The sequence below is a fragment of the Gobio gobio genome, assembly GCF_949357685.1.
Source record: "Gobio gobio genome assembly, chromosome: 15".
Taxonomy (NCBI): Eukaryota; Metazoa; Chordata; class Actinopteri; order Cypriniformes; family Gobionidae; genus Gobio; species Gobio gobio.
The window spans coordinates 27,998,600-28,014,550 of NC_137108.1; the positions used below are offsets into that span (position 1 = coordinate 27,998,600).

The following is a 15,951-nucleotide window of genomic DNA, read 5'->3' on the forward strand; positions in this document are numbered from 1 at the left end:
CGGATCTCACTCCCTATATACCAAATGTCTATGGTTTCCATCTCAGTGATCCCTCTGGCACAGTTAGGCCATGTAGAACTACAGGATGTATTTGAACAGGCCCTCCTCCCAGGAGGCCAGTTCCCTCCGCTGTCCCGTAAAGATCCATTCACCTTATGGGTGCCCAGTCCTGTCCTTCTCACCACCTGTCTGACTGCAATGTTCCTGCTTGTCTTCCTCATGCTAGGGTAATATTTTCATTAATTATTCACTGTAATTCCTTTAATTCCCATTTTATTTCATTTCTTTTAATTTGATTAAAAAATAAACATTAGAATGTCTTACAGCAGGGATAACCAAAAATAATTGTGAGCTAAACCTCTAAAATATTTCCTTGAAGTATACCCCTGCGTTTTTTCAAATGATCACAATTGAATGTTCACAGTTCTCATATATCAATTAATGGCCACCAATATTGGGGAAAGTTACTCTTAAAAGCAATGTGTTACAATATTGTTACTCCCATAAGATGTTACTTACATTTAACTAATTACGTTACTTAATGGGTACATAACACATAGTTTCAGCCAATCTTATGTTAATCTTGAGTTTATCCCTGGATAAATTTCGATTCACTATACATTCGTGTTGTTTACATTATATGCACTTACGCAGCGATTGCAAACAAAACACAGACATTTGATGCAGTTTCACTCACTGCCTGCGGTTTCAACTCATGACCGGGAACAAACAAACCCACTTGCAGAACTCTGTTGCTGCTCCAGGAAAACAAACTGCATCCACTGTTTCCTTAATGCTGGGTTATTTGGGAAGCTTAACAAGGTTCTCTTTCCCGCACAACCAAAAACAAACTTCTTTAGTGACATTGTTGATGTCGTGGTCTAAAAATAAAATGACAGCGCTGATAAAGCTTGCTGATGATGGACGTGCTCTTGCTCTCGCTCTGGTTGATGTGCACGCGCTCATCGGGGAGAAGTGCCAATACAAGGAATTCCACCCTGTATGACATCATACAGGGCCATACTCCAAAAAAACTTTCTGAAACTTGTTCGAATCCTGATGGAGTGTATTTGGCACAGAAATACTCTGTCATACATCCAACAATTTTTTTTAATTAAATTTTGGCCATGTTTAGCATGAGAATCCAACTCTTTAACAGTGTAAATAAGTCTGTGTGATTTATGGGAAGTCATTTTTGCTTATTGGTACGGTTGAATTGGATCATCGACTATCAGCAGCAAAGACATTTGTTAATGAATTGAGATTAAATACATAAAGAATATTTGGTATTATTTAACATTTAATTGCAGGTTTGCATAATATTCTGAGTTTGCTTTTCGCTGTTTTTATTCATTTTGAGGAATAATTTAAAAGCAATGCAGTACTTTTCTCTATACTTGAAAAAAGTAATCTGATTACGTAACTCGCATCAATAACGCTACAGCCAGTTATTCTACTTTGAAATGTGCATTCCGTGTCAGAATGTCTGTTTTTGTTCTGGTCTGTGTGGTCCCGCCTGCTGCCCAATAGTATTTCGACACACCGGGTTGCTAGCTGGCAGAAAACACAGTGTATTCTAGCCATGGAAGCCAGCAAACAAACTGGGGCAGAGATTGTAGAGTCTACTCGACCCAAAAAGCCTCTGCATGAACGCTAGCATATTAAAACGCAGATAAATCAACTCATCAACTTATATGTGTAAGTCTCCTCGCCTTCCAGTGTCAATTGCGCTCGTCTATTTGCGTGTCCTTAATCTGGCAACCCGTATGAGCGGCAAGTCTGAGGAGGAGGAGGCGAGAGAAACAACCCTCTCCAATATTTTTTATATGGACTGCAGTACCCATTTCAACTGCTAGCTGTCAATATTACATACCTTTATACTAACACCCAGGCCTGCGGGTATTCCAGAAAGCAAGGTTAACTTACCGTCATATATATCATGAACTCTCGGTTGATTGACCCAAATCTTGCTTACTCGAGGTATGTTTGTTCCAAAAACGGGTCTGTGAGTAAGTTCAAACAACTCAGAGTATGTTCCCGGTTAACACACAAGACATTCTCAACAGAGGCACGAATCGATGATTCACCATGGAAACAGACGCTATGCCATTCTACTTCTTCCTTCTTCTTTTGTTTAATGGCGATTTACATAACCTACTTAGTGCACATCGCCACCTTTTTGGTGGTTTTTGCTGTAACTACATAACAAATTTGGTTATATTAATATAACTATATTAATTATATAACATGCATCTGAATACCTCTCAAGCAAACTAACCCTGTGGAGCAGGCTATGTTCAGAGAGTGAGTTGCTATGGCTACTTACATACCCTGAAAGTTACCTCCATTTTTGGAACCGAGAGTTGAGGTTCTCCGCTTACTTACTCTTAAAAATACCCAGATATGTCACACAACCTACTTTCTGGAATACCCCCCTGGTCCTCTCTCGTCTCTCACTGTTGTCCTCCTCCTTTTATCACCCCGGAGCTCCTCCGTGAGACTGCTCTGTTCCCACGGCTCTCGGCCCCTGCCTTGCCTGCCACAGTGATATATTTTGTTTTTATATTTAAATAATTTATTTGAATTTTATCCTTTAATCAATTATTCGCTTTTCTTCAACTCACAAACCCATCACACACCCATTAGTTTGGGAAACCCTGCATTACAGTAATGGAGATTAGGAGGGAATGTCTGTGAAATTGTCTTGAAATTTGTCACTATGCAAAATAAATTCTTAGTGGTCCTAACATTAGACTTATGCACAAAATCCTGCTAAAAAAAGCCTTAATGCACAATATGATTAATTTATATTTTGTCTTGATTTTGGTTACATTATGAAATGCGACCTGGACCTGTTTCCATTCAAAACTCTTTTTCATTCAAAAAATGTGTTCACGTATTGTTTTATTTTATCTCTCCTTGTCCATAGGGTGCTGTATTGGTTATCCAATCAGATTGGGACCAATCATTCTGATCCAGCCCAAGAAACAAAATCCACAGAAAAGAAGAAATATTTGATTCACTGTTAAATATGAGAAGCAATTAATGAAGGCAATTCCCAATTGAACCAGGACCAAATGATTTAATAATAACATACTTTAAATATTATTATATAGAAGTGAGTTTTTTTAAATGACTGGGAGAACATGGTAGATGCATTGAATCTGAGCGTATGAGTGAGGCTGTACCACTACCTCATGTTATAAAGCCTCCTTTATACTACTAAATATAGACGTGACTCCAAGGCGTTTCTCCTTTTACAGTCTTTACTCAGTGTTTTGCTTCTGTTGTCCCAACAACTCATTAAGGCCAAACTGGGCGAGGGAAATACTTCATTGTACAGCACTGCAATTTTCCTTAATGTTTGCTAGGACAATGTGTAGTTTAGAGCAAATTTTATTACAATGTCTGGATTTTATCACAGTGCTTCAGATTTAAAGACCTGTTTTTTTATAAATTCCAAATACTTTTAAATAAAGGTTTTTAGGGATGACTTTTGTTGATTATCATCATTACCACCGGTCATATTTCTGCTTCTCGTCTCCTTTGGCACCTCTTTATCTTCTCTGAGATAAGATGTCCGCCAACTCAATGCTGAGGTCATGGCAAAGAAAACACCCAAAAAAAGATGACCACAATTACGTTTAGTAAAGTGGAAAATAGTTTATTTTAATTCAAAGACGCAATCCATGCCCGTGCCTCTGGATTTTTATGTCTGAGAATTTTATATACAGCTTTAAAAAAAGTGCTTCTCTATTCACTGGCTGTTAAAATGAGCTTTAAACTACAAAACCGACAACAATTGTCAGCCCAGTCTCAATCACAAACTAAAATAATTGGTACATGTATGGTGCAACAAATACGTTTATACAGAATTATATGATGTTGGTGTAAATATTCTATATATCTTTTTATATTTATTTTCTATATATCTCTTACCCTTAATAGAACCATTACACAGTTGAAAGTGCTAAATAAATAAAAATGTCAGATTTGGAATTACTCTCTTTCAAGACTTTCCCTGAGAGAACTAACTATCCTTACTAGTAGTGAATGATACTTAAAAAAAAAAAACAGTGGTTACACGGTTGTTGTTTTTTTGTTTTTTTTTTATAAAACACTGCGTCATAATTGGTAGTCAATTGAAGAAAAAAAAAATTATCTATAGATGTAACATAGATGCCTTTTGTGTTCTCTGTGACCCAGTTTTCCTCAATTCTGATTAGTTAAGTTGGTTCCACCTGTTTTCTGTTAATTACCTCATTAGCTCCCTTGTTTGGTTCCTGCTTATAAGTCCTCAGTTCTCCCCCAGTGTTTGTCGGTTCTCGTTAATGTTAATGTTAGTGTGTGTGTGTGTTTCTCCTGCTTTTATTCCGGTTTCCAAGTTATCTCCTTGTATTATTCCTCGTCTTGGTGTACGGGAATACCACATTATGTAACAAAAGAAACTCCCAATCCTGTGACAACAAACAGTCTGCCAACTGCAGGCAGCAATATCAAGAGCATATTGATCAAAATGGACAAAAAAGGATATAAACAATTATTTGGCAGTATGTTATAAACACTGGACACCACCTAAAAAGTTTTTGATCTTGCTTTACTAGTTTTGCATATATATATATATATATATATATATATATATATATATATATATATATATATATATATATATATATATATATATATATATATATATATATATATATAAACTACAACTCAATATAATATTATGGGGTAAAAATATATACCCCATAATTCTGATCAGATGATAATGCTGTGTCAAAAGTAATGTGAATGCTATGTAAAAAGGGTTTCGACTGGCCAAACATGCAAGTTATTGTTGATCCTCCGTCACTTCATCAGTATTTAGAAATATCTATATGTAAATGTTTTCATTCTGGTTTCGTTTACATTGTATTTATTACATTCAGGACTGTATGTATGTATTCTAAACTGTAGACTTATAGGCATATTTAGGGGGATCTATTTATGGCTATCTATAGTAAACTAATGAACAGAATGGATTCAAAACTCATCATTGTCATCACATTTAAACCTATATGACTTACTTTATTGAAATAAAAAAGAAGATATTTTGAACAATGTTTCAGATGTTTTGTCCATACAATGAAAGTCAATCAGCTCCAAAACATTTGGACCCCAAATATGGACAAAAAACAATGAAGCATTTGGCATAATATCTTCTTTACAGAATAAAAAAGTAATCAAGGTTTGGTATGTGTATGAAGGAAGAAGGAGACGGGAACCGGCGAACGTGCAAGCACTTTAATCAAAACTAAACATAAAATGAAAGTAATAACGCACACACATAATAAAACATAAACAAAACACAAGCATAAAGTCCAGGCCTGGTCCAGCTGGCACGCATTATCAATCACGCCACCGGCCTCGTGCCGTTCTCCCACGGCCCTCAGCCTAGTACTGCTTGCCACAGTACGACATGAAGATGAGTAAATTATGATTTTCATTTTTGTGTGTATATTAACTTTAAGTCGTGAATTAAGCAAAAACCAAACCAACTGCAAAACCTATATACAAGATCACACATTAATCATTATTATTTGTTGGGTTTCACTTTATTTTGATGGTCCCTTTAACACATTCAGTTACTAAGTAACATTGCACCTACATGTCTACTAACTCTCATAAGAGTATTAGTAGATTGGAAGGGTTAGAATAAGTTGACATGTACTGGCAAAGTTACTTATGGTCAGTAGACTGTCTGTTGAGGGACAGTCTACTAATACTCTAAGGACCGTTAGTTGACATGTAGTTGCAAAGTTGCAGTCAACAGAGTCTTCAAAAGGGACCGTCAAAATAAAGTGTTACCATTATTTGTTATGATGTTTCATTAGCTAGGTTCGGGAGGAACACGTTCAAATTATGTATCCAATCAACACATCTTTCAAATTTTTTTCAGCAATTAACACATCTATCCAAGAGAAGTTCCTACCACAGCCAGGAATACGGTAGGAGTACTCTGGGCTCGGGCCAAAATACAGAGCTCGGAGCCCTCTCCTTAAACAGCATGCCAAATACGCATACTCTTTACTCTATCTGATTATTTGTACGTGTGAACCCGTGAAGTTGTAGTATACGAATATCAGCACAGTGAATGGTGGCGGTTACAGGCATTTACTTTATCAATGAAGCTGATTCATTTGTGGTTGCTATTGTGATGCAGCTTTGTTGTGGTGAGTGACGTGTGTGAGAAGTGAAGCAGAAATGACAGGAGCATGAACATGCTGTAGGAGGCCTACACAGCTCCTCTTACTCAGAGAAATCTGTTTCCTCTTTTAATTTTTCCCAGATGTGTGGTCTGGACCCTCTGACGCAAGGAGGGGAAAAGAGACAGGGTGGGCAGGATTTAAGTAATTGCAAACATTTGTTGAGGGTGAAGCATCATTTTTACCATGGCTTGACTGCCAGTAACAGACGGAGGTTTCTTCATTTTTCTCAAGTGAGTGTTGAGAGTTTAGGTCATTGAATCTTTATATCATCGGCGATCTGTATATGAGGCCAAAGAATACATGACTATACAAAACAGAAACCACTGGTTGGAAAATCTCTGGTTGATATCAGTAGTCACTGCTTTATTGACCTCTTGATAAAGTTGAATGAGTAAGAATGATACAGGGCAGGTCCATTACTGGAATTTCACTATTTAAACAAAGAATAACGGAAGAACTTCATTATATATTACTGAAAAGCGCAAGTTGGTCATCTGAGTCACTTAAATGCCTAAAGATGTGGATGTTGCACAATAATTTCAATAGTGAAGGGGTGGTCACACTACTCTTTTATACGCATGAGAATGCGGGAAACAGGATGCTCAAGCGAGAAGTTTCGCATTTTGCTACGTTCCAAAGTTCAAATTTGGGGAACTCAGACCAGTAAATTCGTATCGAATGAAGGTTTGTGGTCAATTTAATATTTATATGCCACAGCGTGACTCTCTTAGCTGAATTAAAAGAAATTATATGTCGACAAAGTCTAGTTTGAACACAGCTTATTCAGTGCGATTGGGAGTTTTGTGTGAGTGCGATAAAGTTCCCCACACAGATTTTGCTCGTTTGTAAGTTGGTCCCACAAATTGACAATGCTAGAAAGCTGCTTGTTTTGAAAGTGACTTTTGGGTGAACTGTGCTTCATACTACACTACACTTTTGACAGTTGAGCGTATTGGACTTGATAGTAAAATCCCTAAGAATAATCGGCACTTTCTTAACATATGGAGTGGGTAGGGGTAATCACTCCATTGGGTTCATCAGGTGGGCACCCTCCTTCCTTAGTGTTTCATTGATAGGTCCACGACACCTCTAAAGGGCTCAACAGCAACACCTGGCGTCCCAGGTGCGCTCCCCTCTGCTTTTACCCCTCTTGGTCATTTTACAGCCCATTTGGGATCCTTCCGTTTTAGCCACAGCTAGTTGCTGCTTTGCTCAGCAGCCTCTGACAGCGACCTAACAGCTTGTCAAAAGGCCTGTCCTCTGACCCCCAACCCCTTCAGCGGCCTGGTTGTTGCTGTGGCTACAAAACCTCTGCAACCAATCTCTACTGGGAGCAACTGGGTTCGCCAGCTCCAGTGTACAACTTCGGCTGCTAGGTCTGAGCCCTTCAGCCTTTTACGTTCATTCACTTCACCAATTGTAGCCTCCCATGGCAAAGTTAGTTTCACAATGAACAGGGACTTTTGCAAGGTTGACCACAGGATCAGGTCTGGCCTGAGGTTAGTTGGGATTACCTCTGAGCTTCCGGTCTAGATCAACTTGCATTTTCCAGTACTGGGCAGAGTCGATTCCATTTTTGTAGTTAGGTGTGGGAAGAACATTGTAGGTGGCTCTGCCCACGAAATCTCCCAAAAACGTTGCTGCTCAATTTTGTGTGGTAAAATCCAGTCGTTCCAATAGTAATTGGCGATTTTTGCATGAGGACAAAACATTTCCCCATTCGCATTTCACATCGGGAAGTTTTTCCACACAAATTGGAACATTGACCAACATAATGCTACTTAGTTTGAAAGTGACTTCTGTGTCAGCAGTGCTTCGTGTATCACTATTGACAGTGGACAGTGGACATTTTTTTTTGCCAGCAGAGTTCTCAGTCAAGACCATTTTGCTTCCACATGTTTTATCTGTCTTGCTTTAAACATATTGTATGACCTAAAACACACATGTGATCGACTTATATTTGCAGGTAATTTTCTTACAATGATAAATGGTTTATTAAACGACTTTGGTAATTATTTACCAAACCCTCCCATGATAATATTACATTAAGGTGTCATTGTCACCATTTACATCACTCTTTCATGCATTGTGATGTGTCTGAGTAGCTCCACCCACTTTAAAGCAAAATGCTGATGTCATCAGTGTAAGGGTGCGTTCCATTCGACAGGGTCCCTACGCACTGTTCACTGCTCCCTACTCCCTACTCCCTGAGACGGGATATCAGTTGAAGTGGACTTCGCTGACAATAATCACTCATTTGGAACGCCCTGCAACGTCATCAAAGAAAGGTCGCGCAAATTATGATATGACATAAATTAATATTGTAATTTACTTTACTTAATTTAAAACCATATAATAAGTATGTACATTTACAAAAAACACAGTATGTAGCCTATCTAAAAAAATATAATCAAAACATTAGTTTTATTAGTTAAGTTGTATTGACTATGAACACATTTGAAGCTGCACCTGTCATTCAATATGAAAATAAATTTTGATTTGGTTAACTATGTATAAATGTAGGCTATTCTTAATCAATGGTCTTTGTAGTGGTCTCATCTAGTGCACTTTCTTTCCCAAGTGCAGCTACATAGTAAACATTCCTGAGGTAAATAAAGTAGGCTAAAATATTTAAAAAAAAATGACAGCCCTCAGCTGCTTCTCAACACTTTTAATTTGTTTACACATTCATAAAATATAATATGCGAATGTAACAGTTATTTCCATAACCATTCATAAATCCTCTAGTTTGTATAATAACTATGAATATTCGAATGCTATAAACTCCTCCATCGCAGAGCTGTTTAAAAACTCTTTCAACGGCTCTGCTCCATCAGTGATGCGACACACAATGACAGTTGGGTGTTTTTCACTCTCCACTTCCTGTGAAGTGATGCATCGATGTTCCCTTCTTCCCTACGCCGTTCGCAGTACCCTTCGAACTGAACATGTTCGCTCCCTTTGGATTGTAATCTCACTTGAGATGGCGGAACACCCTCTGAAGTCCACTTCGCAGTCCACTTACGGTCGAATGGAACGAAGTCAGTTGTCTTTTTAAGTCATGAACATGACAGCAATGGAAATGGCAAAAGTTACCGTTACTGTAACTTCCTTGTCTTTAAACTTTATTTTATAAGGTTTATAAACCTAAAGTTATTTTTTGTTTGGTTCTGGATAAAATTATCTAGTTTATATTGTCATTTAAGCAGTTGTTATATATTGTTTATTGGTTTAGAGATCATTACAGCGTTTTTGCTAAGCAAAGTTTCTGGCTGTTTGTGTTTTTTGTTTATAGTTTTATTGAAACAAAATTTAATTGAACCTCCTATAAGTGGGATCCACCTTGGTTGCCTTTGGTAACAGTCTAAACATGCTATAACATTCAAACGTTCTTCATAAAATGTTTTCCATGAGACAATTACCCCCAAATGGCTCCCACCCCTCTCTGATTCACCCTGTGTTCTTGTGTGACCAGATGCCTTAAATCACACAAAAGGGTAAATCATTTACTTTGAATTGATCATGCATACATTATCGCATAGGTAAATTATGAGCAAACATAACTTATTTGTGGGCTGTTATCCTACAGTGTTATTGATTCTGCCGTAAATGACACTCAAACTGATTTATGTCAGCTCTGGTTTGTATGTCAGGGAATCCTCCCTTATACTGTATTTTGTTCAGATACATTGCACAACTGTGTTTAGAGGTGCACCCCAGTCCACATCCTACATTGCTGGAAAATGCAATGTTGTGTTTAAAATGTAGTCAAGTTCAAATCAGTTTTAGGTCATTTTATGTATTTTTGTCCATCAAAGTAAACAAACTATACATACTTTTCTTTACTGTACACAAGAGCTGTAAATGCTGAGATCATTCCAGCAGTGCAGAACGAGAAACATTACTTCAATCTATGTTGTCTACATATTAGTGCTGTCAACTTATAAATAAATAAAAATGTATTAATGTAATTGACACAGCATCTGTTTTTTCTGTCATCCTTTGGCTAGCGTTACATTATATGATCATGCTCTTATTCATGCAAATGCTTTTAAACCATTCAAGCTCGACAAGACAAAAGAGAACGCCCTGACAGTGAATGTCTTGTCTGTGACGCATTGAAAGACTCGCGCCAGTACAGACAGCACTTGAACAATAACACACACACAAACAATTATGCCAAAATGACCGTTTTGTCGAGTGTCCTCAAAAGAGCAGTCTTAAAAGAGGTAAAATTAGTCTTCAAGTAAAGAGTTGTGAGAAAATGGGACGCGTGTGAGATTCGCATCATGTGCGGCAGCGGCAACTCTTAAAGTGACAGCAGCCACTAATGCTGTCTGTCATTACTGTTAATCAAAGAATAAAGGTAACAGAGAAAATCACTCGCTGCTCTTGACTAAAGAACTTTTAGCTTTAATAAGTATTTATCTTTTTCATTTATAATTTATGCAGTGCAGACTGTTTGATAACTGTATATTTCCTAGCCTACCTGTTAGACCTGTTAGGGCACAGGTAAATATGACTTATTATGGGTATTTATGTGAGGATTGTTTTAAGTTCACTTAAATTAAAAGTTATATATATACTTATATATTTTTTGAAGCCTAATAAATGTTAAATGTTGAATGGCTATAATTGATGTTTACAATTGAAAAAACTAATCGATTTCATTGAGACATAAGTAGCAGTATTTGTATTGGTGATACTGGCCTTCATTCATAAAAAGATGCCATTAAACAAGTATTTAAAATATACTGTCTGTATGTTGTTTCTACATTAATTTGATGATTAACTGTGAAATTCTTTCAAGACAAATTATATTAAAAACGTAAGAGCTTTTAATCGCAATAAATCACGGAAAAAAAATGTGTGATTAATTAGTTAAAGGGATAGTTCACCCAAAAATTTAAATTCTGTCTTAATTTGTGATCTGAAGATGAACGAAGGTCTTATGGGTTTGGAACAATCCTGTTTCTGAATCAATTGACAGCACTGTTGTTTTTCTAATTGGATAATAATTCATGGCAGAATAATTTTGTCAAACAGATGTTTTACCTTAAAAAATAATTTATTCACATGTTGTTTAAATAACACATTTTTGAGTTCACAAAATTCATACAAAATATTGCTGGCAATAAATATACTGACTCAACGGTACAAGTGTCTACTCTATTCAAGTGCTAAGAGACAACAAATGCCCTGTCACATTACATCAGAAAGAATTACAAGCATTGTAAATCAGCACACAGTCATATTTGTGTTCGTAGTCATTCTGAAAATAACAAATGTTAATATATAATCAGCAGCCCATGATCAGTGATGTTCACTGTGTAAGGTATGAATTTCTTTACCTGCATACTATAAATAATGTGTAACAGAATGTCTTAGTGTTTCCTCAGTTATCGCAACAATAAATCAATATCACTTCAGTAAGCTCAATGATGTAAAGTTATAGCAGGTTCACTGCTAGGCTATATTTGTTTAAAACTTTAGAGCATCAAATGTTGACACGATTGCTTTCTGCACATTTAATATAGTCATTGTATTTCATAAAGACAGGTAGTTTTAAAGGTATTAATGGACATCATATCATGTGCAATACTAATATTTACAAAACATGTCATAAATAAAAGTTTAAAAACAATCTATAAATAAAACAGCATGAAAAAGTGCAAATATTCTTAAATAAATAAAAGAAAATGTGCGCAAATAATTGTCCTATACATTCACAGTGTAACTCTGTGAGCGTTTTCGGAATAATCTCCGAAACCACATCCAATAGAGGCAGATCATTACAAGCCAGTAGCACACATAAGCTGCAGATCCAAATATCAAAAACTTGACCTCTTCTTTTTTTCCATCTGTTGTCCAATTTTCTTTGCATGCCCTGTAGATCGTGTACCCCAGGCCTCCTAACAAGATGGCTGCCCACACCGAAAGGGGTGCCAGGGGAATGTAGTTCCCCACCATCTTACGACGGCCCGATGTCCCCCAGCTGCTTTTGTTCATGGTGATAATGGCAAAGTATTTGGCAGGCAGCAGGCTGGTCATGTAGAGGGCAGAGTATAAGGACATGAAGAGCATTACTGCATTTCGTCGTAGGATGCAAGCATAGGCTGCCTTTACCAGACCAATTAACTGGATGCAGCACAAAACCCACAAAATGTCCCACAGAGTGCCTGTCCAGAAGAGCTTGATAATGGTGGCAGTAACAAAAAAAGGAAAGATGCCTGAGACAATGGATTCGTAGGTCATCCACAGGTTATGCTTGTGCCACCACATAGCATTATAGAGCCATTCACGAAAGTATGATTTGGTCCAACGCGTCTGCTGATTGAGCCAGCGCAGAAACTGGGCGGGAGTCTCGGTGTAGCACTTAGAACGGGCAGTGTACCTTATAGGAAAATAAACTCACTGTTAAAAATGATTCTGAAGGACAGTTTAGAAGTATTTGACAGGAAAAGAATGTCATGCTTGTTATTGGAGAACGATCATGATTTTACTTCTAAATCATCAATGGTAAACACTTACTTTGTAGCATAGCCCATGCTCAGCATTCGATTGGTGAGATGGCGATCATCCCCAAAAGTACAGTGGGTGCCGAGAAATTTCTGGTTGTACCAGGATTCCAGAAACTGCTGCAGCAGGTCATTCCTATAAAGACCTGAAGCAAAAAGAATAAAGATCAGTTATTCCTACAAACGAAATATTAAAACTTAGATCAGAGTAACAACTAAAATATGCCTACTAGGCTAGATCAGATGAGAACTGATTATTCAAACTCCTACAATAACATTTTAAGCTTTAAGTTTCTCAGTGCTCTGAGTGAACCAAAGATAGTTTAAATACTTTTAAACATTTTATTCATACTACACACAAAAAAATAATGGTTTCAAATGGTGGTTTTCGCAGATGTCATAGAAGAACCATTTTTGGTTCTCCAAAGAACCTTTTAGTGAATTTTTTTTTTTTTAATGTGAAGAACATATAAATAATCCAAAGATCCTTTTCCACTATGAAGAACCTTTTGTGGAATGGAAAGGCTCTTCATGGAATCATTGATGAATCATTTGTACATTAGACAGTTCAGAAGTGAACACAAGTTTGTAACACATTTTATTTTTGTAATGTATTATCCATCTTGAGTTGATTTAGATTGCAAAGGTTGTTATATACTAAAATGGAACCGAATGTTATGGTTTGCTAAAACAATGCCTAAATAGCAATTTGGCTTTTAATATTATCCAATAGCCTGTAGTGACATCAGCAGAAAAGGAATGTTTTTCAGGGGCAGCACAAGTTATTGGATTAAAATGTTTTGATTAAAGATTATGAAGACAAACGTTGTTATTTAAAATAAGATGCACCGGCGATGACACATTCAATAAAAGACCAAGAACATGCATTTATACATAGGGTCAATTTTGTATAAACTTTTGGTCTAAGAGGTTCTTTATTACCTAAGGGGCCGCTGATACAGGAGACACAGTCAAAGAAGGACTGGCAGGACCTCTCGATGTTAAACGCCATCCAGTAGCGCAGGCTGCTCATGAAGCTGATATAGGATTCTTTAAGGTTAAGGATCATCACATCGCCTCCCACGGCACCATATTTCTGGTTACTTTCCAGCACCTTGCAGAGCTCCACTGTGGCCAGAGGGTCTAATTTTGTGTCTGAGTCACATACCTGATTCAAAAAGTAGAATATGAAGAAAATGGATTAACACGTTTCTCGTTACACTAAAATTCAATGCTCGGTTTGTACTTGTAAATATCACTAACCTGTATATAATCCACGGAGGACCCTAGTGCCTTGAATGCTGTATACATCACTTCCCTCTTTCCTCCCCATTTTTGCATGATGCACACACACTTCTTGGTCCTAATGAGTTCTTCAACCTCCAAGCGCTGGGGGTCTTCAAACATCACCCCCTCATTTCCTTCTGGACCTTCAGCTGCATCTTTAACTTGGCCCATGGGGTTCCAAGAGTGGTAGTTGTTCTGCCATATATAACAGCCAGGGTCCTGGTCTGCAAAGACCTCACGGAACATCTCCATCATGTAGCGGTCATCTTCTGAGTTTCCATCCACCACCATGACAATGCTTAGCAGCTCGGGTGGGTACTGTAGAGCCCGTACTGACAGAAGGCACTCCCGGAGATAAGCAGGGTCCTCCTGATAGGCTGATATAGTAAAGCCGATGGATTTTGTGTAAGAGCAAGGTTTGCGTCGTGCATGCATGCGCCGATGCTCCACAAAGGCGAAAAGGCTCTGAATTAGGACGTGGAAGCTTAGCAGCAGTCCATAGAAACCAAATGAGATGATGTTATATTGAGATGTAACTATGTGGAAACCATCAATGTACGCCCATAACATCACCCCGAGGACCAGGAGGGCAAAAAGAAATGTTAAAATGGCTCGGAACAGAGAAATAAAACTCCTGAATACTGGCTTGAGATCCATTTTATTATCAAAATGCTAGAGCTAGTGGAAAAAAAGAAAAGTATGAAAAAAGAATTACTTTTAGAAGGAAAAACACTATTTTATCATCATCAACAAAAATGGAAACCTAGAAAAACATCAGGTAAAGTAACTTGATTTTTTTTTTTTTAATTACACATAATATAAGGTTATGTAAAATTACACATGTAAATAGTATAGTATTAAATCAATCAGCTGTTATTAACATACCTATTCAGACACCCTTTCCTTGGCCTGCTCTCCTCCAGATCTAACTCTTCATTCAGGACCTCAAAACTTATAGGCTCGCTCTGAGCTCAGGGAACATCCCTGCTGCAGCTGTGTAATGAGCTACAAAAGTGCTCAGATCACGCCCCACAGGACTTCCATCCATGACTCACACGCAAGAGACGTCACAACTCAGTTCTCCTCTCATTGCATTTAATGTTGGGTATGTGAGGCTTACAGAAGATGGATGATCGTCATCAATTTGTGGTGTATATATACCCTATTCCCCACAAAAATGGCAATATAAAATATCCTTGTCCTTGTGGGGACCCATTAGGAAAACAGCTTATAAATCAAACCAAGTGATTTTTTTTGAAAATGTAAAAAGTTTTCTGTGATAGGAAAATGTTTCCTCATAAAACATGGAAACCCAATGTGTGTGTATGGTTCAGGTAAACTCTACATTATGGGGACAAAATGTCCCAACAAAGATGGCAATATCTGAAGTCTCTGAGTGGATATTTTTTTGGTCCCCGTCAGGAAAACAGCTTATAAATCATACTAAATAACTATGAAGAAAGTTTTCTGCGATGGTAGGTTTAAGGTTAGGTTTAGGGGATAAAATATAGTTTATTGGTATAGTTATCAGTACAGTATATGTAACTAAATCGTTATAGTTTTACAGTATAAAATAATGTCTATGGAAAGTCCCCATAAAACATGTTTGTGTGTACACTCTAAAAAAAAAAGGTTCTATATGGCACCAAAAATGGTCCTTCGTCGTAATCATAGAGGAACCACTTTTGGTGCTATATAGCACCATATCTTAACATGTTCTGTATATGGTAGTGGTGCTATATAGCACCTTAGTCATAGAACCGGTGAAGAACCGCTGACGAACCACTGAAGCACCAAAATTGGTGCTATATAGTACTTAAAGGGTTAGTTCTCCCAAAAATTAAAATTCTGTCATTAATTACTTACCCTCATGTCTTTCGACACCCGTAAGACCT

The 15,951-nt window shown here is 37.4% G+C and overlaps 2 protein-coding genes across 6 annotated transcripts in view; one reads left to right on the plus strand and one right to left on the minus strand.

Annotated features, from left to right (window-relative positions):
• The window catches only part of spaca6 (sperm acrosome associated 6), a 53,637-nt gene extending 50,030 nt beyond the window's left edge, over positions 1–3,607 (plus strand). For 3 of the 5 annotated variants that reach the window (XM_079837359.1, XM_079837358.1, XM_079837360.1), the window contains 2 exons: positions 47–227; positions 2,930–3,607. In XM_079837359.1, coding sequence (XP_079693485.1) covers positions 47–227; positions 2,930–3,029 — 281 coding nt within the window. In that variant the 3' untranslated portion in view covers positions 3,030–3,607. The remainder of the gene's footprint in view (positions 1–46; positions 228–2,929) is intronic. The other 2 variants (XM_079837362.1, XM_079837361.1) reach the window with 2 other exon arrangements.
• Positions 3,608–11,969: 8,362 nt separating this feature from the next.
• has1 (hyaluronan synthase 1) lies at positions 11,970–14,713 on the minus strand (the record flags this gene model as incomplete). The annotated part of the gene is made up of 4 exons (XM_079836605.1): positions 11,970–12,645; positions 12,783–12,915; positions 13,712–13,937; positions 14,033–14,713. 4 exons carry the CDS (start codon positions 14,711–14,713, stop codon positions 11,970–11,972), a joined length of 1,716 nt encoding a protein of 571 aa, XP_079692731.1.
• Between the last annotated feature and the right edge of the window lie 1,238 nt (positions 14,714–15,951).